The 25,594-nt window shown below is 42.9% G+C and overlaps 1 protein-coding gene across 1 annotated transcript; it reads left to right on the top strand.

The window, feature by feature from the left end:
* The first annotated feature begins 96 nt into the window (after nt 1-96).
* galns (galactosamine (N-acetyl)-6-sulfatase) lies at nt 97-25,519 on the top strand. Its single transcript, XM_033626407.2, has 14 exons — nt 97-256; nt 349-472; nt 3,079-3,153; nt 3,299-3,401; nt 5,243-5,386; nt 6,184-6,250; nt 6,870-6,997; nt 7,105-7,244; nt 7,395-7,498; nt 11,272-11,414; nt 12,941-13,043; nt 18,219-18,340; nt 23,213-23,330; nt 25,016-25,519. The coding sequence occupies exons 1-14, from the start codon at nt 140-142 to the stop codon at nt 25,100-25,102; spliced, it is 1,575 nt and encodes a 524-aa protein (XP_033482298.1). The 5' UTR covers nt 97-139; the 3' UTR covers nt 25,103-25,519.
* The last annotated feature ends 75 nt before the right edge of the window (nt 25,520-25,594 follow it).

Raw genomic sequence — 25,594 nt, 5'->3', positions numbered from 1 at the left:
AAATCTTAATTTAATTCAGGCAAAAACATCTCGACATAATTACTCTTTCTGTGTATGCGCAATCGCTGCGCTGAATTCTCGCACGAAGGCAAACAAACCACTTCCTCGAAGCTGATGCTCATATGACTTCAGCACAGCAATGCGAATCATGTCTGCCTTAACTCCTGCTCTCTTCTGTGCAATGATATGTTGTTCCTTGACAGAAAAGACAACAAATGTTTCAACTCCAAACATCATCATAATGCTCATGGATGACGTAAGTTTTTACCCTATGATTTTTGTGTGTTTTGCCTTTCTGGGTGTGATGTGTATGTATTAACTCTCCATTCTTTCCCCTCTGCTCTTCAGATGGGTTGGGGGGACTTGGGGGTGTTTGGCCAGCCCTCTAAAGAGACCCCCAACCTGGATGCCATGGCTGCTGAGGGGATGCTGCTTCCAAATTTCTACACTGCGAGTCCACTCTGTTCCCCTTGTGAGTCACTGTCAGTGTTGTAATATAGAACCTGAACCAGCAGTTCCTGTTTTACAAGATGTTAGATTAGCTTGTTTTCTGTCTCTCATCAAGGCTTCTGCTTTCTATTTCTATACATGTGTTTTTATTGTCAAGATTCAAGATTGCTTTATTTGTCTTTAAAGGCTGCCACTTCAAAATACACACATAGAAACAGACATAAAGTGCATTCAAATGCATGCAACACTGCCTCTCCTTTTACACCTTCCTTTTGTCGTTAGTTTAGGAGATTCGCTGGTAGAGGGATAAATAGTTTTTATACTTATTCTGGTATCATGAGAGGGAGAGGACTTGGGAGGGGTCAAATTTTTTTGGCCATAGACCTATCAAGAGCCATTTTTAGCCCCAAAAAATAAATAAATAAAAACTGTCTGGAGCCACAAAACATATTTGAGCCTCATAATAAAAGTAATACAGCCTTTTAAATTGAATTTAGCCTATCAAGATTAGTAATAGATCTAAATGAGCATTCATTATTATGTTTTAACACAAGGTGGCTGTTCTGCAGTGCACTATTTTTGATTATTTGGTGCTTTAACTTTGTAGCATTGCTGATGAAAGCAAACAAATTTGTCTGTCAAATGTGTTTTATTTGAGCATGTCGACATGTAACCACATGAATGTATCTAAATACACATATGTGCAGTTCGAACGTATGCTCTTTTTCTTTTTCTTTTTTTTCTGAAGATATACTGAACAAGGCACGGTGGTGCAGTGGTTAGCACTGTCACCTGACAGCAAGAGGGTTCCTAGTTCAAACCCAGGGTGGGGCAGTCCTTCTGTGTGGAGTTTGCATATTCTCCCTGTGTCAGTGTGGGTTTTCTCCAGGTACCCTGGCTTCCTCTCACAGTCCAAAGACATGCAGGTTAATTGGTGACTCTGGCCATAGGTGTGAATGTGAGTGTGAATGGTTGTCTGTCTCTATGTGCCAGCCCTGTGATAGTCTGGCGTCCTGTCAAGGGTGTACCCTGTCTCTTGCCCAATGTCAGCTGGGATAGGCTCCAGCCCCCTGCGACCCTCAAGAAGATAAGGGGTTACAAAAATGGATGGATGGATGGATTTGGAATCCACAGTTAGCATAACTAGGAAGACTCAAGACTACTGTGGCCATTGCTAGTGATGTTTTTAGTGGAAAAGGCGCTAGACCAGACATATGACACACATTTTAGTTGGCGAAATGTGAAATAATTTTTTTACATCGATGTACAGTACAGGCCAAAAGTTTGGACACACCTTCTCATTCAATGCGTTTTCTTTATTTTCATGACTATTTACATTGTAGATTCTCACTGAAGGCATCAAAACTATGAATGAACACATGTGGAGTTATGTACTTAACAAAAAAAGGTGAAATAACTGAAAACATGTTTTATATTCTAGTTTCTTCAAAATAGCCACCCTTTGCTCTGATTACTGCTTTGCACACTCTTGGCATTCTCTCGATGAGCTATTTTGAAGAAACTAGAATATAAAACATGTTTTCAGTTATTTCACCTTTTTTTGTTAAGTACATAACTCCACATGTGTTCATTCATAGTTTTGATGCCTTCAGTGAGAATCTACAATGTAAATAGTCATGAAAATAAAGAAAACGCATTGAATGAGAAGGTGTGTCCAAACTTTTGGCCTGTACTGTATAGGCTACGCATTTTTATAGTTGAAGGATGTAAGAATCACTGTAGGCCTTCAACAATAAATTAAAATGAAAATATTGAAAAAATAATGATTATTCATCTCCCATTTAATTTTCTGTCAAAGCCACAGGGAGCCACTGCTCCAGACCCTAGCCTTTTAACTATAGTGCTTTTAAAGACAATAGTTAGTGGAGTTTGCATGTTCTCCCTGTGTCAGCGTGGGTTTTTCCAGGTACTCCAGCTTCCTCCCACAGTCCAAAGACATGCAGCTTAATTGGTGACTCTAAATTGCCTGAACATGAGCGTGAATGGTTGTCTGTCTCTATGTGTCAGCCCTGCAATAGTCTGGCAACTGGTCCAGGGTGTACCTGGCTCTTGCCCAACGTCAGCTGGGATAGGCTCCCCCAGCGACCCCTAACAGGATAAGCGGTTACGGAAAATGAATGAATGAATGAGTTAGATGGGGTGATGCTCCCTCACAGTGATTCTGTGCAGGAAAGCAGGAATTGTTACGTCACTGTTGTAAGAAACCTTTTAACTCTATGTTGGTAATTGTGATATTTTTTAGGTAAACTTAATTGAAGGTGTATATACATGTAAAATGCTTTGGATTCAGAATAAAGTTTGTGAGCATTTTGTTCATGAAAAGTTACACAACCCTTGTGGATGAACTTTAGAAATACCAGGCAGTCAAGCTGAAAAGCTGCTTTTCTTCTTGTTGAATTGAAATGTGAAGGTACAGAGTTTCACCTGACAGCAGTGATTAGAGTCCATAATTCAGTTGAATCACAGCCATAAATAGCAGTTGGGTGTAGAAAGGGATATTGGTCTTGGTATTTACAGAAAACAAATGTGTTTGCCAGTAAAAAAGCATTTGAAGGACCACCATTCAGAAATCTTAATGATTTTTTTTTTCTGTCATTTTAATGACAGCCAGGGCCGCACTTCTCAGCGGGAGGCTCCCTGTCAGGAACGGTTTCTATACCACAAATGGCCACGCCAGGAACGGTACACTCTCAGTATATCCTTACTGTGCAATTTATCCAGCTGCAAATAATTTCTTGCAGGTTTTCTCATTACTTCGTCCATAATGTACAGTTTGCAATAAAGTCCTGGAAAGTTCTGTACACTAAATTTTGACCCTTTTTTACAGCATACACACCACAGGAGATAGTGGGAGGAATCTCTGAGGATGAGATTTTAATACCCCAGATGCTGAAGAAAAAGGGCTACGTCAGCAAGATAGTTGGCAAGTGGTGAGCTCTTTATCTTTCTGTAATCCAGGTTTTTAGTGGTTTCTGAAGTTTTAGAGGTTATGTTGATGTCGACAGGCTGTGGTGGCTGTGATTGACATCTGTGGAATTGATTCCATGAATTAAAGTTTGTTTGCATGTTTTAACCAGTTTATTACTTAACTTACTGATGATTATTTTCCACAGTATACAGTCATTTTATAGTAAATGTTTTAATGTATTTTTCCTATCCCTGAGACATCCGTTGATGTGCATCCATTTCTGTGTGGTACTAAAATCTTCCCTTTGTTGCTCTGTTGTAATGTCCCAAGCCATGATTACTTATTTTAAAGGTTAAGTGTGTAAGATTTAGTGGCATCTAGTGGTAAGGATTGCAGATTGCAACCAGCTGAAAATTCTTCCTGTTAGAATTCCTTCAGTGTTCACTGTTCAGGAAGCTTTTACAGGGCCCTGAATCATCCGCGGAGGTCTCTTCCTCTCCAAAACAAACAAACCTGGTGATATTAACTTGTGAAAACACTGAATTAAACAGTTTTATGTTAGAAATTTGTGTTTCTCCAACACTGTTTGACATGACGGAGACGGGCCACTAGGCCAGCACTTGCTAATGTGATCTTTTTTCTCTTTTATTTTAATCAAACAAAACCCCAAATTCATCAACAGACACTCAAGTATTTATACAAAGAGACATGGAAAGTGCAAACAAACATTTAACATATTAATATTGGCCCTTAATTAACAGACTTTACTGTGACATAGACATGTAAAGGATCTATATTTTTTTTTTTTCACTTGGGGCCACATTATCTCTGTCTAAAGCCATGCCCATCAGCACCTTCCCTCCTGGTGCACACGTTTGACCATAACCTGAGAGCAATCATCACAGTTTACCGTGCAGCACCAGTGGGATCTGCAGTTGCAGGTGCTCATTACCTCCATGCGTCTCTCTTCCACCCTTAGGCAGCATTCATGACACACCTTGTGGATATACCTGTGGTAACTTAAGATCCAGGGGTTGGTTGCACAAAGCACCATAAACTCATCCATGTTGCGGTAAAGATGCAGTCAGAGGTATCTTGTGCTTTTTTCTTTACTTTGGTTGCTAAGGTCTGTGCAACAGTTTAACGAACTTTAAGCAATTCCTTAAGTTTAAGACCAAGATATGGAGAAAAACTTAAGGAAACCTGAAGGAGAAGACTCAAGGATGTTTTGTGCAAGCGATTTTATTGAAAGGAATCCTTAATTTGAAATTAAAAGAAAATATTGCCTTAAAGTTCTTTATGCAACCAGCCCCAGACATTCAGGAACCACTACAAATACTCAATAAAGCAGTTTGATGTTGAAAAGTCAGTGTTTTTCATACGCTCTCTTCGCAGAGGGGCTGCTAATCACAATGGCCAATACGAAACAGTGGATTGCTCTATCTAGAGCCAGTGTTTGGTTTGTCCTTTCTGGGCCACTGTAGAAACATGGCAGACTCAATGCACGGGGACACACTCCCTATGTACATACTTATTATATTCCATTTCTGACAATATATTCCCCTAAATCTTACACACTGCACCTTTAAAAGATCTTCACAATATTACCACCAAACGCACAACTTTAATGTGATAGATTGGGTTGATAAATAGAAACTGTTGTGAAGTAAATGGAAATCAATGAGAGCCTAAATGTAGTAACTGCAATCAGACATCAAAATAAGTATGTTGTGCTTTTGAAAATGATTTTTAGTAGCACAGGTTTGTTTGATCTGCAGTAGTGGTCTACATTTAAATGCACAGAATGCTCCTTCAGTCATCTTAATCTGTCAGTGTGTGAGTGCACTTTGTTTGTCACTAAAGGCATCTGGGCCACAGACCGCAGTACCTGCCTCTGGAGAAAGGTTTTGATGAATGGTTTGGTGCACCAGACTGCCACTTTGGCCCTTACAACAGCAGCTTCAGACCTAACATCCCCGTCTACAACAACTCTGAGATGCTTGGCAGGTAGTATCACACACGGGCACTCAGATATACATAACAGCAGACAGATACAGATGTTGAAAATCTATAAAAATCTTCTTTCCCCCGTGACTCAGTGGAATGGTTTGGCTGGCTGCTTCTCTGGATGAGTTGAGTGTCTCCCCTCCTCTTCCTTCTCTGTACCAGCTGTGCTTGTGTATTCCATTTTCCGCCCATTTGTTTTCCCCAAAACAGCCATATGTGTATTCAGGGTCATTGGAACTGGCAGCCGGGCGTGTTTTTCGCTTAGCCGTGGGTTTAATCAGCGCTGCATACCTGGGCCCTGGACAGACATACGCACGCACACACACACATAGACACACATGCACACAGACACACACGCCCTCAAGAGACGGCAGGTTGCGCTGGCTGTGTGCGAGGACACCTGGAGGAAGTGAAGCGTAAGAAAGAGAGATGCCTGTCACTGCTTCTCTGCTCGCCGCGCTACGCTTCAGCAACACCTCATAACAGTTCCCTCTGCTCAGCTCTGCTGAGACTTCCCAAATATGTCTTTCACCGAAATCTCCTGCAAACACAGTCCGCAAGAGGGAAATTTGCCTCCGTTGTCTTAATGATATTGTCTGAGATAGTTTCGGTCAATTTAGAGGCAGATTGAAAGCCCTGACAAAACAATCAGGTCGTTGTGAAAGAGTCATTTTATGCGGTTGGATAAGCAGAGGAGGAATGGCACAGTGTGGCCTCGGCAGGTATTCAGATGGGATGATGGTTAACTAATAATGAAGGTTTATTTATTGAATCATGTCAACCCACTTGTTTTTCAGATACTATGAGGAGTTTAAGATTGACAGGAAGACGGGAGAGTCCAACCTAACACAGATGTACTTGAAGGTAAGTTCAGGCCCACCTGTCCTTTCGGAGTCTGTCTCAGATGATACAACACTTTAAGAGGAGCAGAGTGTGTCAGGTACTCCCTAGAATATGAAATAGAGTACAACTTTATTGTCCACCAGAGTGGAAAATCAGGTTTGACTCACCAAAATATAAAAGCACAAAAACATAAATCATCTATTTAACAAATTAAAAGCACAGTTAAAGCCTGATTTTGGCCTTTGATCATTACCGTGCTTTTCACCAGCAGAAGTGGATTGTTGACTTTTGTGCACGCTCGTCTTGATTATCTCTGCTGTCTACGTCAGTCCCTCCCATTCACTTCCTAAGGGGATCAAAAGCAGCACACAGAGACACACTGCATGCTTGAGAGGTGTACTTTGTCATCACAAGAAGAAGATGCATCTGTCAAGTAGAGCTTTGTAAAGCTCATATTAGCGTGTCTTATGGAGTTAGACTGGTTTCAGTCGTGTTGTTATTAATGTGGAGGATTGTTTGGAAAATGCAGTGAGAAAGAGTCATTTTTTATACTGTCTGACAGCAGTACTGTGAATCAAGCTACACTAAGTCATTTGACATCTGCACTGACAGTGTTGTATCACACCTCCCACCTCTACAGGAAGGGCTTGACTTTATACGTCGCCAGACTGTGGCCCAGCAGCCCTTCTTCCTCTACTGGGCAGCTGACGCCACTCACGCGCCTGTCTATGCCTCCAAACACTTCCTAGGGAGGAGCCAGCGAGGCCGGTACATTATATCCTACCTTGCTGACTCTTTTACTGTCCATCAGATGCATAAGGTAATAAGTGAATGTATTTCTCATGGGGAATGATTAAAGCTATGGTTGTCTGTAGGTATGGTGATGCAGTGATGGAGCTGGACTACAGTGTCGGTCAGATCTTGTCATTGCTGCAGAGTCTGGGCATCGAAAACAACACCTTTGTCTTCTTCACCTCAGACAATGGAGCTGCTCTGGTATCCAGCCCAAATGAAAGTAGGCACTGAACTCAAATGCACATATACACACACACAGTTATTCCTCTGTGAAACCGAGTCGGTTCATTTTTGTCCCAGACACATTGTCTGTCCTGTATATGTGTGTGATTTGATACATGGATGCATACCCGTGCTTCTGATTCCTCAGGCGGGAGCAACGGGCCGTTCCTCTGCGGGAAGCAGACCACCTTTGAAGGGGGCATGAGGGAGCCAGCCATTGCCTGGTGGCCTGGACACATCAAAGGAGGCACGGTGAGAATACCCCTGTGATTTAAAGCTTTTACCAAATAAAGCCTCCAATAAATTCCAAGACGATCATTCACTTAATCCCCACCATCTTCTCTAGAGACTAGACTAGACTTAGACCCGGGATACAGAGCCAGTTTTTTCTCTTCTAAGCATTGTTGCTGCTCCTTAATGTTCTGCCTATCAACAGGTACCAGGAGCTGAACTGTTCTCTGTGCAGCTGCGGGCGATGCACAGGACTATAAAGCAGGGTTGAGAGTAAAGGAATAATTATTTCACTAATCCTCTCTTTTGAATGATTGTTGCTTTTTGTTTTCATTTGTGTATCGTTTACCACTTTACACGCGCACACTCTGACCCAGTGGCGCCGTAACCAGTTAATCTCGACTATGCTCAACTTCTGTCGAGCGATTGAACTCCAGAAACACTGAAGATAAACTGGGTGATTGCAGCCATGAAGTGTGTGGGCGCTTTTTTCCACTGTTTCCTCAAATATTTTTTGGCTGGAATTAATGCTCCAAACTCTCTCTTTCCTCCCTCCCCCTCCCCAATTTAACCCCCCACCCACACCGTGATCCTCTAAGCCTGTGCGTTCTGCAAATGACTTTTAATTGTATTAGGGGCAGCTGTGACACGGGGCTGTGACGCAGAGGGATTTGGTGGAGGAGCGAGTGGAGGCTGCAGTTTGCAGTAAGCCTTGCCCCTGGCTCATCTCACAGGGGTGTGCTGGGGCCTGATAGCACAGCAGAGTAGCGAGGGAGAGGGGGATTGGGAGCGTCTTAAGCGGCTAATCTGTTTGTGTGTTTGCTGAGGTTGGATTGAGCCGTAATGAGGACTTCAGTATCTGAATATGCCAGGCGCTCAGGATAAAGGAACGGGAGGGATGGAGGGGAGGGGAGGGGGGGTTGGTGGTACAGGGAAGGAAGCAAGGAAGAAGTAAAAGACGTGGCTGGTGTAGAAAAGAGAAAAGGAGGAGTGCTAAAGACGCTGGCACTGCCACGCTGCCAGGATTGGTGCTGTGTTCGCAGGGCTTTGCTGCACCTGTGCCACTTTATAATTGACCAGTGCGTCTGTGTTTGCATGTGCAGGTGTGTAAAACATGTCTGTGTAATTTTTGTTTGATTGTACATGCCCGCACATGTGCTTTTGTATGTATTTTGGATCAGTTGTATGTGTGACAGACAACTTTCTAGACCAGTGGAAGAGACACAGAGGTAAATAATAACAGTATCTGTAGCCGTAGGCGTAGATTCTCAGGGGAGAGGGGTGTAGAGTACACATCCCCATCAATATTTAGAACATATGCATCTGTCCCTCACAATGAACAACATTCCCACCTGAAATTGATGCAGGAAAGGCACAAATTGGTGCATGAAACTTCACCAGAATGCAGGAACTTTGGTATTTGTTGCGATATATTTCCTGGAGGAGAACCCCCAACCTCCCCAATGTCATATGTGTCCACCCCAACGCTGAAGCGAAATCTGCGCCCTTGTTTGCAGTTGTGCCTTGGCTGTGAGAACGAGGGTCCATAGATCCTCCCTGAAGCTCTCTGGGATCATGATGACAAAGCTGCTTTGTTGAGCTACTGTACTCTACAGCTCCGGATCCATCACTTTGGGAGGGAGGACAGACCAGGCACAGGGTTTCCCCCCTCTGTTGTTTTGTAGTCCTCTGAAATCTTTGTCGATCTGAGCATTGAAAAGTTCATAAGCTCCAATGGTGGAGACAACAAACAGCCATGCAAGCCTTTGTTATAGCGGGATTTCAGCAGGTTCATTGTGCTATCTAGGAACAGATTAGGGATGCACGATATTGGATTTTTTTGCCGATATCCGATATGCCGATAGGTAACAACTCATTTGACTGATAACTGATAGTGATATCGATATATCTACTTTTTTCCCTACCCAATTTAAGCAATCATTAAGTCCCCTCTGTAGTTGAATTAACATCAAATAATGCATGCATACTCTTATCAAGGAGGATCAGTGATAGAAAGATCTGAGTGATGAAACTTGGAAATTTAACTGACTAAATGTGCAGGACGTTGTTGTCAAATTCTGGAGGACAGCAGGTGGTGTACAGGAATGAGGGGGCATTGCTGGTCTGAAGCAGGTGCATATTCAGCATTCTCCCAGTGCCTGAGGGGGGCGAGGGGGCCAGGGTGACAAGGGGTGAGCGGCTGCAGGAACAAAGATGGGGAGGCGGGTGGGGTTTCGGCCCCACCACGTTGTCGAGCGTCCCCAATCCCTTTTGTTGTGTTTTATCAGGCAGCAGACACACAGGCAGAGTGGCAGAGACGGGGATAGAAGCACTGCCTCCTCAGATAACCAACATCACCACTCACGACACAGAAAGAAACGAGAGAAAGAGAGTGTGACGTTAATAGAGAGTGATGAGTCAGTCAAAAAAAGAGAAGAAGAAGAATGAACAAAGGGTGAAGAAAGAATGAAGTTTGGCATTGACTACAAACGAGGGCAGAGCTAATGAAGGAAGGAAATAAAAGATGGCAACTCATGAGATAAATTCCTCCGTCAGAGCCGTCTAAGTCTGAAAGTTTTGCTTTTTTTGGTCATGCAAGTTATTACCAACTAAATGTCAGTTTGGCTTCTTCTTGTGTCCTTTTGTCCTGTCTTCTTTAGTGGTTTGTGTGTGTGTGTCTGTATGAGGGGGACTTTGAAAAAAAAGAAAAGAAAAATGAAGTGAAGGACTAAATCTGTTAGTGTTTGTGTGTGCGTGTGTGTGTGTGTGTGTGCGCATGTGTGTGAGAAGGAGAAAGTCTGGATGTGCAGATAGATCATGGAATGCATTGCAAAGCCTTTTCTGTGGCTGGTTCTGTGGATACAGAAGAAAGAGGGAATTCATTTCAGTGCTAAGGAGCATGTGTGTGTGCGTCTGTGTCTGTATGTGTGCTGGCTGCCGATAGGAGCACAGCGGCACATGGCGGTGCAGCTGCAGAGGCCTGATAGTGCTATCTGATTGTGAGCGTGCCGTCTCCCTCTAAGGCTCGCTCAGGAGAGAATGGAACGGAAGATCAAGGATGACAACGAAAAAATGTCATTTTATCTGAAAATAGTTCAAAGTTTATAAATAAAATAAAGCTTTTCAGTGGGACTGGGAGAAGGAGATAAAACACCAGCTCGCTCCAGCTCCAGCCGCCTGCTTGCCCGGGCCTTGTCCTCTTCCTACTTTCTCTCCTCTTTTTCTTCGCTCCTCCTTTTTCGTTTCCTCCCCCCCCAAAAAAAAAACTAATTTAGAAAGAGAAGCATTTTGGAGGCTTTATAATAAACCTGCAAGCAGAGATTAGAGAGGAGACTGGAGAAATGCACCTCTTTCCTACATGTGTACACACAGCAACACATACAAACATCCTATCATGACTGTGCATTCTTCCCTTGTTCACAGTCATAAAGAAAATCCTGCATAAAGGAGCGAGCTTGTGGTATTCCTGAACTATAAAACTGTTCATTCCTGATTTGTGAACTTGTAATTATTTGGCACTGATGGCAAACAGAAGCAAAATCATTGAGGAATAATTCTTAGAAACAGTGGTGGAGATATACGCAAAACCATGACTACATTGTTTGTGGTAAGAAGAACAGCACCTGGTAGCACTGCCATTAAAAAATGTGTGTTAGTCCTTGAAAGGACACTTGGCCAGTCCTCATTCCCTCAAAGCTCCTCACTTTTAATGATCCTGACTCGCAGGTTGTGTGAAATGGCTTCTCATACTGCAGATAGTGAATGGAGCTTTTTATTTCTTTGTTCTTATACAGGTGAATTACCAGTTGGCCAGTGTGATGGACCTGTTCACCACCAGTCTGGTTCTGGCCGGTATCACCCCTCCCGATGACAGAACCCTGGACGGACTGGACCTGACACCTGTCCTGCTTAGCGGCATGCATACACACCAAGACAGGCAAGCACACACACTAGCTGTAATCTCGAAGAAAAGATACTTGTATATGTATGCAGAATCTGTAGGCAACTGGACAAGGTGCTGATATCAGAAGCACTCTGGTTTCCGTTTGTGGAGTAGTATTGACCAATCAAAGAAGTGCATAGAGGTGGAACAAACTGGCCAAAATGCAATCTCAGAACACATCAGCTGTTGTCTGATGACAAAATGGCTTTTTAAATTTTTCTGCATTCATATGTGTATGAATGAACAATATTTGTTTTCAGAGATTAGCTGAAATTATTGGCACATGAAAGAGGAAGTCTTGGCCCACGTGTCTGCTGGTTATACAGGAAACCCCAAAATATTGACACATTCAACCAAATTCTGTTTGAAGCTTACATGGCACATCCTTGCATACTGCACCCTACACCAGTACAAGACAAACCCGCTAGTGCTGCAGTTATTTGAACCCTGCTGCATACGATAAGGCTTAGTCTCTATATACAGACTCTACATTCAGTGAATGTAGAGTCTGTAGGCAAACCCCGGAGATCTTGCCTCCGGAAGAAGAGCGGAAGAGCCCTGGTTTCCGGTTATAGGCTGTTCATAGTCCGCGTGATATTGATCAATCACATTTGAGCCGGCTGCAGTTGTTGCCAGGTTAAATGCTCCGTGCGGTGAACTAACGAAACATAATTGGCGTCACTGCAAACTCTGAATCCATCACAATGGTTCAGAATATTTACTTATTATATATATACGGAAGTCGGAAACGGAAGTTCGCCTCCTCCGCCCAAATCAAACCGGAATGCCAAAAAATCAGGGGTCTGCCCCCAGAGGCTGTATTGCCATCTGCTGGAAGTCAGGCGCCGAATACAGCCGATGGGTTCCGAGAATGGATAAGGCTTAATGTAGCAATCAGCCACTTTAAACAAGACCCTCACCCTTACCCATAGCTATCTAAATGCTAGCATAGCATTTTCTTAAGAGGTTCCACTTCCGGATCAAGGGGCAAAGGGGACTGACCTTGTTGGTATAGTTGTGATGTAGCTGGTGGGTGAATTACGTAGCTACTCCAGCTGCAGCAATACCTACTCGGAAAGACTGACCATTTCCCCTAGAGGCTTATTGTTGTCAGACTGATAGCCAAAGGGTTTCAAGATTGCATTACTTGTTACAGGATTTTACCAGTTGGTTAGAGATTGTTTGCCGTTTGTGTCCTTTACTTTGGGGCAAAAGTCCCCTTCATTTTTTAGACACTTTTGAGTGGGAGAGCAGTGTTAATTTTGTCATGCAAGAGGTCACCAAGGCAGCTTTTTGAGCCATGCTAGCTCTGTGGTTTTAAGTCGGTCCGGTCACCATTTTGACCTAACTATCTCAATAACTACTGTAAGTATTACAGTGGAGCTTTGTGTAGACTTTTGTGTCGTGGATGGTCCCATTTCCTCTTCCTCTTGTGTCATCATAAGGTCAGAATTGTATTTTGTCCAATACTTATGACCAAATACCTGCAAAACTAATGACATTCCCATCAACCTCAACAGGCCAATCTTCTATTACCGAGGAAATCAGCTTATGGCCGTGAGGCTTGGACAATACAAGGCCCACTATTGGACCTGGAGCAACTCATGGGAAGAGTTTAAAAAGGTAAGATTCCCTTTTAATCCAGCAACTCTGTGCCATCTCTGTTTCCTCAGTTCCTGATTTGCACTGCCACATCCTCCCTCTTTGTCTCTCCTAATCTTACTCAAACACACAAACACTTTCACTGTTGGTGTTATCTTGAAAATGGCTCATCAGTTGACTGCTGTGTACATCAGAGCGTAATGAATATTAATGAAGAACCCCCCACATCAGCGAACTTACATCATTCATCAACCAGTTGACTTGTTTGTTCTGACTCCAGTGGAGATTTTCTTCCTCTGCATTTACATACTGACGTTCCCCGCTGTAGACTTGTTCTTTTGGCACCACGGAGCTCAAAAGGAAGAAAGAAAGGCAGATGCCAGCAGTATCTCTCGGTCGTAATTACATCAACTCGGCGCTGATTAAATGTATCAGGAGAAAAGTGAAATGTGACACTTGAGAGGCAAAGATCCGTCTCTCTCTCCTCTGTCCATAAAAACATGTCCTCCTGTCCTCCCATCATGGCTCTGCTTTTCCTGTGATCCAGTTTGTTTTATGCCCCATCGGTCGCTTAAATTGCTCTCTCCTTCAGGGCCGCTGAATCAATAGCAACCTCCTTTATCAACTCATGTGAACTGAAGTGGAACTTCACAAATAATAGCGTCTGATTGCCTGTGAGTTGCCTATCGATTGGTGTGTGTGTGTACATGAGAGAGGGAGAAAGGACCAGAGAAAACATGTACATGTATGTCCTGTGTGTGTGTGTTTTATGGAGCCACTGTTGAGTTCCTCTGAGGGAGCAAGAGTTAAATTCCCAATATGCTTCATGTCATTGTGGCTGAATTCTTTAAGTGTCCATCTCATGTAAACTATAGTGCATTTTATAAACATGAAAATGTAAACAAAGCGAATTATTAAGGTGTTTCACAAAGTCAGACTATGCATGAAATTAGCCTTAGAAGGAAAGTTCTTGTTTAGGCCTTCTCATGCAGGAATAACATGGATTAATGATTATTTTAAAATGATCTGGACCCTTTAAACCTTAAAATTACAGGCTTCACTTTAACCTGTCTTGCAACAGAAATACAGAATCAAACTTTCTTTTTACTGACACAAAAATCATGTTTTCCTGCTTGCTCTTCTGCTTTGGTAACACTTTAAAATATAATTTGTTTTTTCTTGGCCCATGGTAAGAAAATAAACAAGGGAAGATGTGTGTCTGTGAAGAAGAACAAAATTACAGGTTAATAGCTGGGAGACGTATCACTCTGTCCTGGCTGTGTTCATGCAGCTCAGCCATGAGGAAAATGAGAAATTTCACAGGCTTAAATGGCTCTCATCAAACTCTCTCGAGGCAGTGTAGTGATGTTAATATTGCGAAATATAGTTTGTCGCGACTGTGGCTCCTTTGTATCTGGATTGCTGAGTAACCTGTGATACAGTAGCAGCTCTACGGCAGCTGTGATGGCTTTTTTTTTACCATGTTGAATGCTTCAAGGTGATCAATGTAAACTGAAAAATGACTTGTTTTCTAGATATCTGTTAGTCCTACACAGGTTACATCAACTGCAGGTTTTTACATGTTTGTAGAATATGTCAAATACACTGATCAAATCCATAAAGTAGAAAGTAGCAGTGGCCCCTCTGATACAATAGCTGGGCCCTTCCTGGCAAATATAGCTGGAGGCCAACATCACTGTCTTTAGGAAGCTGTGGCAAACTCATTTTTTAACTTAGTCCCAAGCAAGTTTAACCCTGTCAGCACAGCTTGTCTGGAGGGAAGCTAAATAATGCTCCAAAATTGAGCATATTAGTTCAGGCAGGACACAATGTCAAGCTCAGCTCACATCTCAGCTACATCAGCTGATCTCAAACAGCCCAGTCAACTGATGGAGCAGCTGATTGATGGAAGGGAGTCAGCTGATAGATCACATAATTCCTTTCTATGCAACCGATTGGCAAATCTCATTCAGGGCTCCCTAATCAAACTGCTCTGGCCTGCCTACTGTTGCTGCTTCCTCTGCAAGCCGCTTTGCAACCCGCCTCCACCCCAGCTCCTCCTTTTCATGCTGTGTCTGACTTATCAGTGTCATTTCTGTTTGTCATTGATGCTGCTCTGTTCTGTTCCCGGGGGGTCTCTGCTGCTGCTCTTACTGCCTTAGGCTTTCCATGTAGGCGTATGGAAGGGCAGGGAGATGTGCTCTATCTGCTTTAGGCTTTCCTCATTTGCACATGGAAGGGCAGAGAGGTGTGCTCTCTTGCCTTAGGCTTTCTGCAAACGAGCGTGAAAGAAGCTTTCTGTGTAGGCCCAAGGAAAGGCAGAGAGGCCCCTGAACAGAGCCATAACGCCAAATATAATACTGCAAATGGAAATAAAGTTTACTTGAGTAAACTTAAGTGTTCCTGGCTGAATTTTGGCTACATGTTGTGAGGTAACAAATGGCATTGATATTTTCAAAGGGGTCTCTTCAACGCTTACCTCAAGATATATGAATGAAAATGGGTTCTATGGTTACCCACGAATCTCCCCTACACTCGAGGCTTGTTCCCAGTAAATGTTTGGTTCCTTACAATCAATGTACTCCTTCAAATTAATGCTGTGTGTTAGTCTTTTTAAGGAAAAGGACAACCAGCCTAGCTGAAGAACATTGAATCACCTAAAACATGTATATACAGTTGCATAACACGTGAAAACAGGATTGTCAAAATGTTAATTGGACCAATATTAGTCTAAGCACAACAGATAATTAGTAATATAAACAGTGGAATAGGAAACCATAATATATGAGTATGCAGGCCTTTAACTTTCATATTGACATAGATTTCAGCTAGCCTGTATACTTTAACAATATAATTGAATTCCTGAAATTCAGTTATGGCTTTTGGTTTTGGTGTGCCACCCCAAGATTTTTGGTAGACCCATCTGGCCAGTATGAAAATTGTCTGGGGGTGAAACTGGAAAATAGATATGTTTACAGTATAAATAGTTTAAAATATTCAGCCACAATCTACATAAAGTGATTGTTCTCCTTCCAAAGCTGCTTTTTTCCTTTTGGGATCAAAATAGACGCCAAATATTTCCTTTCCAAAATCTATCCCGCCACCGCTGGATGCTCCTGCACCTTATCTTACAATAGCGACTGCTCTGCTCCAGTTTGAAAGCAGCCTAGTTGTATCCATAGCAATAATGTCAGGAGAGATTCGGAGTTATTGCTGTTATGTCTTGGGTACAAGAGACCGAGTCAGAGAGATGCACACAGCAGGCCTTTCTGGCTGCTCCTCTGGGATGAGTTTTTTTTTTCCTTCTTTCTGCATTTCTAAGCTTTTGGCTTCAAAAGACAGGACAAGTCTGGATCAGAGGAGGCTCTGCAGGGCGGGGGGTATCTATCCTTCTCACACTCTCTCTTTCTCTCTCTTCTATATGTATTTTTGAGGTACTCCGTTGAGCGATCTCAGAGGGGGGCAGCAACAGTGCCTTACAGATGAATGCTTTCTCGATATTAGTTGTGCTCATCAAAAAGTGTGTGTGTGTGTGTGTGTGTGTGTGTGTGTGTGTGTGTGTGTGTGTGTGTTGAAGGAGGGGGCAGATCTCCAGGGGGTTCTGGAGGAGTGAGTGTGACTCAATCAAGCTGTGATCACTGCCAGGCGCACGAGAATGGAGTCAGGGAGCAGGAGCGAAGGCGTGGAGAGATGAAGGGGGGAGTGGGGGTGGAGGTGGAGGTGGGGGTGAGGGGGAGCATAAGGAAGAAAAGTCCTCTATTTTGCCAGTGACTTCGACCCTGTTATGATGCACCAACAGTAGCTGCATAAATAACACAACAGATTGGAAGACAATATGCATATAGGCCACACTACAATGAGATTCAGCATTGAGCTCAGAGTAGCAGGTGGCTGCGAGCCTAAACATCCAGATCTCTTTAGCTGAGTGTGTTGTATGACTTTGTTTTGAATTGCACATGATAAAACACACAGAAAAGTCCTTGTCTGCATGTGTTTCAACTGAAACATTTAACAGAATCAAATACAAGCCACTGTAAATGACCAAATTGGACACAAGCCATTGCATAATAACAGGAAGTCAAAGACATTGCAGAGAGCAAAAAAATTAACAAGGGTTGTTGAGAAAATTGGATGGGAATATGTTTTTCTTTTCTTAGGTTTCACTTGTGGTGCATAAAAACTAAAAGCAAACACTGTGTTGAGTTTCTCAGTAGAGAAAGTCTGAGCTTTGCTGCCAAGACAGGGCAGCTCTGCTCTTTCCTGAGGGGGGTTGCAGTCTTATTCCAGCATACATACAGAAGACAGGGCCACTGGACTCAGGCTGGGTGTTAAAATGTGAAAATTCAGCCATTATCTACTCACCCATATGCCAAGGGAGGCTCGGGTGAAGTTTTAGAGTCCTCACAAAACTTGCAGAGATCCAAGGGGAGAGGAGGTAGCAACACAACTCCACCTAATGGAGGCTTACGGCGCCCCAGATTCAAACATCCAAAAACACATAATTGAAACCACAAAATATCTCCATACTGCTCGTCCGTAGTGATCCAACTGTCCTGAAGCCCCGACATGAAAAGTTGTTTGGAAAAACGTCATTTGAACTTTTTTTTTTAGCCTCATTGTAGCCTGTAGCTGTAACTGCTTCTCTGTGTGCTGCGCTCACGTGTGCGCGAGACGTGCTTTTGCTGGTCTCGCGCGAATCTGGGGCGCCGTAAGCCTCCATTAGGTGGAGTTGTGTTGCTACCCCTTCTCCCCTTGGATCTCCAGAAGTGTTGCGAGGACACTAAAACTTCACCTGAGCCTCCATCGGCATATGGGTGAGGAGATAATGGCTGAATTTTCATTTTTGGGTGCACTATCCCTTTAATGGTGTAAAATTAAACTGTAGCAGGCGTGCAGAATAACATCCAATAACTTAGAAAACTGAAGAGAAAGAAAAACTAATCTGAAGGGTTCATTTTTCCTCCTCAAATGTTATCAGTCTATAATCTAATCCATACTCTGCTTGAGTTACATTATGATACACATACAAGATCATACACATCTGTAGGTAGTCAGCTAATATTACTTATGTATGTAACAATGTAATTATGAGCCAATTTGGAGATTGTTCAAATGAAACTATATTAGCATCAATGTGTTTCTGTTCAAGTAAAAATTCAAAAAGGTTTGTGTCTTTTTGTGCGATTTCCCCTACAGGGCATCAACTTCTGTCCAGGTCAGGAGGTCCCGGGTGTGACTACCCACGAGCAGAAAGAGCACACAATGCAACCGATCATTTTCCACCTGGGACGGGATCCTGGGGAGAAGTTCCCCATCAGGTTAGTTCCTCGGAAACTTCAACTCCGCGTACAGCTGATTTCCAGTCAGAGGACAGAGGTGAGGTGAGGGGAAAAATGAGAGAGGGAGGAGAGTGAAGTCAACCAGGAACAAGTGAAGAGATGCTGGAAAATGAACCGGAGAGGGGTGAGAATAGGAAAGCAGTTTGCCTGTCGGTAACACAGACTGTGTATGAGATCAATGCTGATTCAGTGGCATGAAAAAGAAGGCGTCGGATTGATCTGCTCAGCCAGAGCTCGCCTGATTACACCCACCTCTTTGTGATTGCAAACAGCTCCTTAAAGATCACTATCTGGTCCTCAACCCTCCGGTGCACCGCTGCAGGTTAAAATTGCAAGATAAATTGTTCAGGTCTAAATTGAGAGCGAGTGCTGTTTAATGGAGTTTTGTATGTCTGCGCTCAGAGGAGAGTTAAGAAACGGCAAAAGGATAAGGACGCCAGAGGACACAGACAGTAAAAGCTGAACTAAGACTATTACTAAATAAAGCTGGGTATATACCGCACCATTTTAGAAATGTTGTGGGTTCCAGTCATCTGCAATGTAAAGCCAAAGCTCATGACTTATGTGTCACACTGTGCTGGCTGCCTTATCATCAAGTCGTGACCTGAAATAAAAACATAATTTTTTTTTCTCTGTTTTCCTTTTTTGATACCCTATTTTCTTTGAATTAAATTTGTGTTAACACTGGATGGATAAAAATATAATTCAAGCTCAGAATTATTAAGAATTATTATGTATTTGTGTCAAGATCAAAAAATCAAGTAAGCTATGAGTTCTTGAGGAATTGAGATTGATTTTTAATTTTGTGCTCGGCTTAATTTTAGTTAAAAGGATGACAGTTTATTTTATTTTACGTACTTTATGTTAATCCGGTGACATGAGCTGCTTTGTTTGTTGTGTATATTTGTTAAATTGTGTATAAGTGTGTACAGCTGTATGTGTGTGGACCTCAGGAAGAATAGCCAGTGCTTTTGCTGGTGCTAATGCGGATCTGACGAAAAGAAAAGAAAAGAAAAGACAGAAAACACAATTGTGAATTAAGATTAGTTTGAAGGATTCAAGGCAGGTAGAAGTTTGTTTACTTGCGGATCTTTTAGTACAGAAAGTATTGACAGGCAGCTGAAGATCGTCGGCTATATCCTGATGTTTCCCTCGTTCATATCATTCGTGATAGGAGGAGGAGAGAAACTGTTGCCACAGCTTCACCAGTCTGGCGTGTTGTGTCGCCATGACGCTTTTAGATGATGTTTGCCACTTGGTGCAGGCGCATTGAGAAAACAGGCACTGACCTCGGGGAATGCCTCTGCTTCAACTGTGTGAGAGCCTGACAACTGCTGAGCAAAATTTCTGACATGCCGGAAATTTGTCCGACGGTCCAGTTGATCAGGTCATGATCGGCTCTCCCCCTCAAAGATGAAAATTGAGTCAGAAACTGGCTTAAAATCGCACAGTGTATGCCCAGCTTAAAGGCACAAAGATAGATGAGCGTCATCTCTTACTGTGTGCTGTCAATGCAGAACATTTATTGGATCTTTTAGAAAACATTACGCAATCTGACGCCATGACTAATACATTAAGATAATCTCAGGATCCCTTTGCTCTGCCTCTTACATTCTGCTCTGGCCTCATCTCCTCTTTGCCTCCTGCTCCAACTCCTTTCAGTTCTGCAGTGAGATTGGATGATAAAACATTAATGTTGTTTTTCAATTGCCCACCTTTTAGCCCTGCTATTCACTTGGAAGAATAGAAAAAAGCCAAACCAATCAATACGCATATGTGTTGTGCCGAGTGCTAGATGTGCACACAAACCAAAAATGCGCACTCATTTTTCACCTTTGCAGAGAGGGGTCATCGACTCGGCCCACAAGGTCATCGCCCCCCTCTTCACTGTTCTTCTCCTATCCACTCCAATCAACACCAGTCATTCCTCTTCCTCTCCAAACTTTTGTCTTACTTTTTGCCTTGTTACTTCTCCCTCTCCACCTCCTGCTGTACACCTCGGCTCACTTCTCACCACTCAGCTGCTGTCCCTCTGCATCCACTGGGACCGTCTCCTCCATCCTCGTTAAGTGTGCATGTGTGTATGTGTGTGTGTGTGCAGACACATGTGTACGTGTGCGTTTTGTCCGTGTGCTCCTCGGTCCCCCAGCTGGACTGGCTGCCTGGCCGTCATTAATCTCTGTCTGCACCTAAAGAGCCACTTAAGATGATGTAGGGCCTGTCTGCACACATACCTTCACTACTGTCGCAGGGTGTGATACAGCAAAGAGCACACACACACACACACACACACACACACACACACACACAACTATCCTCAGAGAGCATATCCAAACAGTGAGGATTATAATTATGCAATCTAGGAGACAATGTGGGAATAAGGTTCGGTAGATTTTAGGTTGTGGTTGTTTTTCTGCTGACTTGTAACTGATTACAAACAGAGGATTACTTAGAGATGACAAGGGCCGTGTTGGTGGTCCGTGTGTCCAGGATCTACCCAACTCAGCAAGTCTGGATCCTCATTGGATCCTTTAAAGCCTTTTGCTGCCTTCCACTTCGCCCTCCGTCTCTGTGACCCAAGGTCCCGAGGTTAACACATCCTACTTTCACGCCACCTACCTCAGCTCACGTCCCCAGGGCCCCCGGCCATCCAGAGTGTAGTCCCAGCCCCAGCGCTGCAGGCAGTCCTTGCACAGTCTGGCCTCATCTGCTGCCTGCCACCATGCTCTTGTGTCCCCAATCAATAGTCCTTACTGAAGTGCTCAATTTCCACCAGGGTGGAGAAGGAGGGTGGAAGGGAGGGGAAGGCAGGACAGATGTATTTGATTGTCTCCTCAATTCCCCCACCTTCTGCCACTGTGTGGTTGTTTGTGCGTGTGTGTGTGTGTGCCTGTGTGTGCGCTCCAGCAATAGTGTTATGAATCAGTAATCAGAGTGGTGACACACCTGAGCAATGCCCCCATCCCCCTTGGGTGCCATACATTATAAATCAAAAGACTTAATTTGCATACAGCCTGCTTATTATTCCAGATTTTGCCTCTACACCAGTAAGCTAAGGGTTATAATCATGATAATGAGCTGTGCTGACTGTAGGCTTTTTATTATTTGTTTGCAGAGGGGGCATAAACAAATGATATTATTAGTTTTTGATTTAGAGGTCTGCAGTGTGAGATTTTCGGTACATAGACAAAACAATACAAAACTTAATGTCTTGTGCGAGTTTCTCAGCGCGTCACGCACTTTGCATGCAGACTTGTATGGGGGAATTGAATACTTATGGCAGTCTGATAAATCTCCCTTACATTTACTTCTATTAAGTTGCTTCATCACTTATCACAAAATGAATCACGACAATCAGTAGCCGGCACAGATAGGAGGGGAATGAAATATCCCTCTCGCTGATCGAGATTGGGCGAAAGCAGAATTTGCGATTTTAGATAGCTGAAGCAATTTAATCTGAATGTCTGATTTTTAACCGAGGGGAGTAATCCAGTTTTCCCTATCAGCTGGGGGTCAAAACACGTACATGGTTATCTTATGACGAATGCGGCACACCAGGAGAGAGACTAATTGCAGCCAGTGCACTACCAGTCGAGTAATTGTAGGGGAAAGTAAAGACTGAGAGTATCAAGGAAAGGAGCAGGTGCTGGCTGATGGAGGAAGCCTTGCTGCCCTGTGGGAGATCTAAGAGGGAGGGTAGGTGTGAGCTGGACAGGGCCCGGGGTTATTACTCTAATTGACACTTCACCTCACACACATGCACACGTTCCCTAGGGGCCAATCAGAGGGCTGGGTTTGCAGTGGAGGGAGGATGGAAGGCTGGCACAGGTGCTGCCGGCGAGTGTATCAGGGGTGTAATTGCACTGCTGATATTTGTCTATCTGTGTGTCACGCCACCAGACGCCCACTCCCCCAACGCACACACACACACACACACACACATAGACACGCGTACACACACAGCCCATTAACCCTACAGGTCCTATTGAGAGCAGCGTTCCTTTGAAAGCCTTCGGGGCCGCTGTGTTTTACACACTGAATATAATAATGCACAGAGGTGCTCGGGCTCACTGGTGTCCAACAGTAGTAATTGAGAGACAGGGGATGGGAGAGGGGTTACATAGTTCACCCTGCTGAGTGCGCTTTCCCAAAGGGTGCCCAAGTGGACAGCCTGTGTGTGTGTGTGTGTGTGTGTGTGTGTGTTTATGTTTTTGTCATTGAAAGCTACACCATGTCCTCTCTCTGATATAATGAGTTAAGCGTGGACTGGATACATGTGCACAGTGCATTCACTACAACACTCCCTGACAAAAAGACAAACATTTGGAAATTATGTTCATTTTTGTCTGTGTGTTAGTGTGTGTGGTTGTTTGTTAGGCTTCTCAGTTCGTAGAAAAATGTTTCAGAAAAGAAAACAGACTGTGTGCGTTTGCGTTGATGTGGGTAAGCATTATAGGATAACGTATGAGAAAACTGTATATGAGGAGGCGAGTTTATATTTCACCAGTAGATCAATTGAAACTCATTCAGTGTTATCTTAATTGTTGTTGTTAATTACACACTTTAGATACTGATCTCAAATTCTGACGATTGTGAGGTAAATATTTTAAAAACTGATTCATCATCTCAGTCATTTTCCAAGCAAAAATGTCGACCCTTGCTTCTAAAATATGTCATGTATCATTATAAATTTAATATATTTGGGTTTTGAAGATGTAATGTTTGTTGTTTTAACCTATTTTTTTTTTTACATTAATTTCAATTATTCCCCCCCAAAATCGTGCACATAATAGATAATGAAACTAACTGTTAGTCGTAGCCTTTGTGACCATGTGTATTGTGTGTTTGCAGTGTCCTGACTAAGGAGTACCAGGATGTGCTGAGCAGGATCTCTCCAGTTGTGGAGGAGCATAAACGGACTCTGGTGCCCGGTGCTCCCCAGCTCAACATGTGTGATAGGGCAGTGATGGTGAGATTTACATGACATAAATACCATGATACACATTGATGGTGTAATTGCAAAAACAATAATAATGTTGTGAAAATGGGCAGGTAACTCTTTTCTCAGTAAATCCATAAGCAGGGGTCCAAAACTATTTAACAGCAGATAGGGTTTGTTTCTTTTGGGCCAGCCGCCTTCAAAGCCCAACGTGTTTGCACCTGATCTCTCTGTTCTCTGTCCATCATGCTTGTACGACAAATAAGTGAATACATGAGAGAAATTGAGCCCTTATGAAAAAGCTGTGAATCTGAAAGTCTGAATAGAGTTGCTGTCTGTTTTTGAGCCCACAGACTTCATGTTTTATTTTCATCCCTGTTTATCACTGTATCTAACTTGCTCCAGAATGTGTATCATGTTTGATGGAATCATATGTTATAACATTAATCTGCACCTTTTCTCCTCCACTGTGTGTGTGTTATACATTTCTGAAAAGAAAATCTCCTGTAGGTTTATTTAAAGGAGCTAAATTGAGCAGTGGCTTTGTCACCTCACTGCTGCTGCTGTGGGTTCATCTGTGGCGTAGCACTGCCCCCTTGTGGTGGAGAAATAAACCCAATTTCAAGTACAGCTAGAGTGAATAATATTTTGGTGCTCTGTGTTATGCTAATACACATATGTTGACTTTTTATATATTATATCTAAAGCATGTCATTATCCATATTGAACTGAAACTGAGATTTGACTACTTAAAGATACACTAGGCAGGATCTTCATTAAAAAAGAAGTAATCCCTCTACATCATTACTTAAGACAACATGGCCTCTGCTGCCTCTGTGTTTGGTACATTTATGAGTGTGTACTCCCACAGCGCTCAAGTGAAAAAGCTCAGGGCTTTATAAAGAGGAAGTGACCAGGTGCCGACCATAAGCAGAAGGCATCCAAGTTACACAGCGAAACACCAAACAAGAGCAAACCTAGAGGTTACTTTTACTTTCACTGGTGAGCGGGTTTTCAAATGTAAATGACTGTGCAGTGTGAAACCTGCTCTGTAATATCACCACCCATTCATGAACTTATTGTTTTATAAATAAATTTTGCTAAACATGTTACAATTAAATAAACAAGCAATGCATAAATCTTTAAAATATCATGCATATTTTTTAAAAATCCCAAACACGTACCCCTGCATCACAGTTCCAATAAGATAAACCTTTTTGTGATACATCTTAAACGTGATATTGTGAAACAGACTTGACCACTCGCAGACAACAGCACTGGTTTGTTTTTATCTATAAAGCAATATTGAGGAAACTTGCGGCCGACCTTTGCACCCTTCTGTGTGTCAGCTCTGGTAGTTACCAGCTTCGTTCCTCCAAGTGGCTGCTTTATAATGAACCTCGGGTTTAACAGATCTGGGGAAAACTGTAATCTCCTACTCTGCACTTTGGGCATGGAATTATGTTAAAAAAAGTTCGTAAATTAGAAAAACTTATATCCATTGATGAATTTAGGAGCATCATAAAGAATGTGGCGACAGAGACGTGCTTGTTTTTCTTGAGAGGCCACTATGTTTGAATAATTGTTGGCCACCTAATAGGAATATAGTAAGACCCTCATTCCACAGGGCAGGACAAAAACAGTAATGCGTCTCCCTGTAATCTCTGATAACATCATATTCTTGCGCTTACTTTGACGTCTGCTCTCTGTTTCAGAACTGGGCCCCCCCAGGCTGTGAGAAGTTAGGAAAGTGTCTCAAAGTGCCCAAGTCTGCGCCCTGGAAGTGTGACTGGCCGCACTGAGACGATGAGGAACCAAAACCTGGAGATGTGCCTTTCTACAGAACAACAGACAACAGTATTTTTTTAAAAGGATGAATCTTCAAATTCTTTGTAAAATGGTTTGTGCACAATGTTGAGGAGAATGACGTGAGGTAAAACTAAGGGAATAATGTTGATGTACAACATTACATTGATTATGCAAACTGCTTTTCACAGCTGTGATTTTAATGAGCCAACACAAGTTTTACCTGCTCTGGAGAAGCTCTGCATCAAGAGCCAGACTCATTTTGATGATGTAGAGCAGATATGGGACTGTATTTATTTAGATCTAATGAAATTAATTGTGCCATGTTGGATTATTGGATTCATTCTGTGTACTTCTTGTATGCATACGGCAGCATTTGTGGTTTTTAATAAAAGTATTTTTACTACATTGTATCCTGACTATTTTTGGGCCTCCTTCCATTCAGTTTGACAGATCACCAGCCCTGATCAAAATTACTCTACGGTCCT

The sequence above is a fragment of the Epinephelus lanceolatus genome, chromosome 2 (assembly GCF_041903045.1).
Source record: "Epinephelus lanceolatus isolate andai-2023 chromosome 2, ASM4190304v1, whole genome shotgun sequence".
NCBI classification, from domain to species: Eukaryota; Metazoa; Chordata; class Actinopteri; order Perciformes; family Serranidae; genus Epinephelus; species Epinephelus lanceolatus.
The sequence above is the reverse complement of the archived record's forward strand: the minus strand, read 5'-3'. Positions and strand labels throughout refer to the sequence as shown.

Coding starts and splice junctions, on each gene's coding strand:
- galns (XM_033626407.2), top strand. CDS start 140: ATGCGAATCATGTCTGCCTTAACTCCTGCTCTCTTCTGTGCAATGATA. Junction 257..348: donor TCATAATGCTCATGGATGAC/GTAAGTTTTTAC, acceptor TCTGCTCTTCAG/ATGGGTTGGGGGGACTTGGG. Junction 3,154..3,298: donor AAATGGCCACGCCAGGAACG/GTACACTCTCAG, acceptor CCTTTTTTACAG/CATACACACCACAGGAGATA.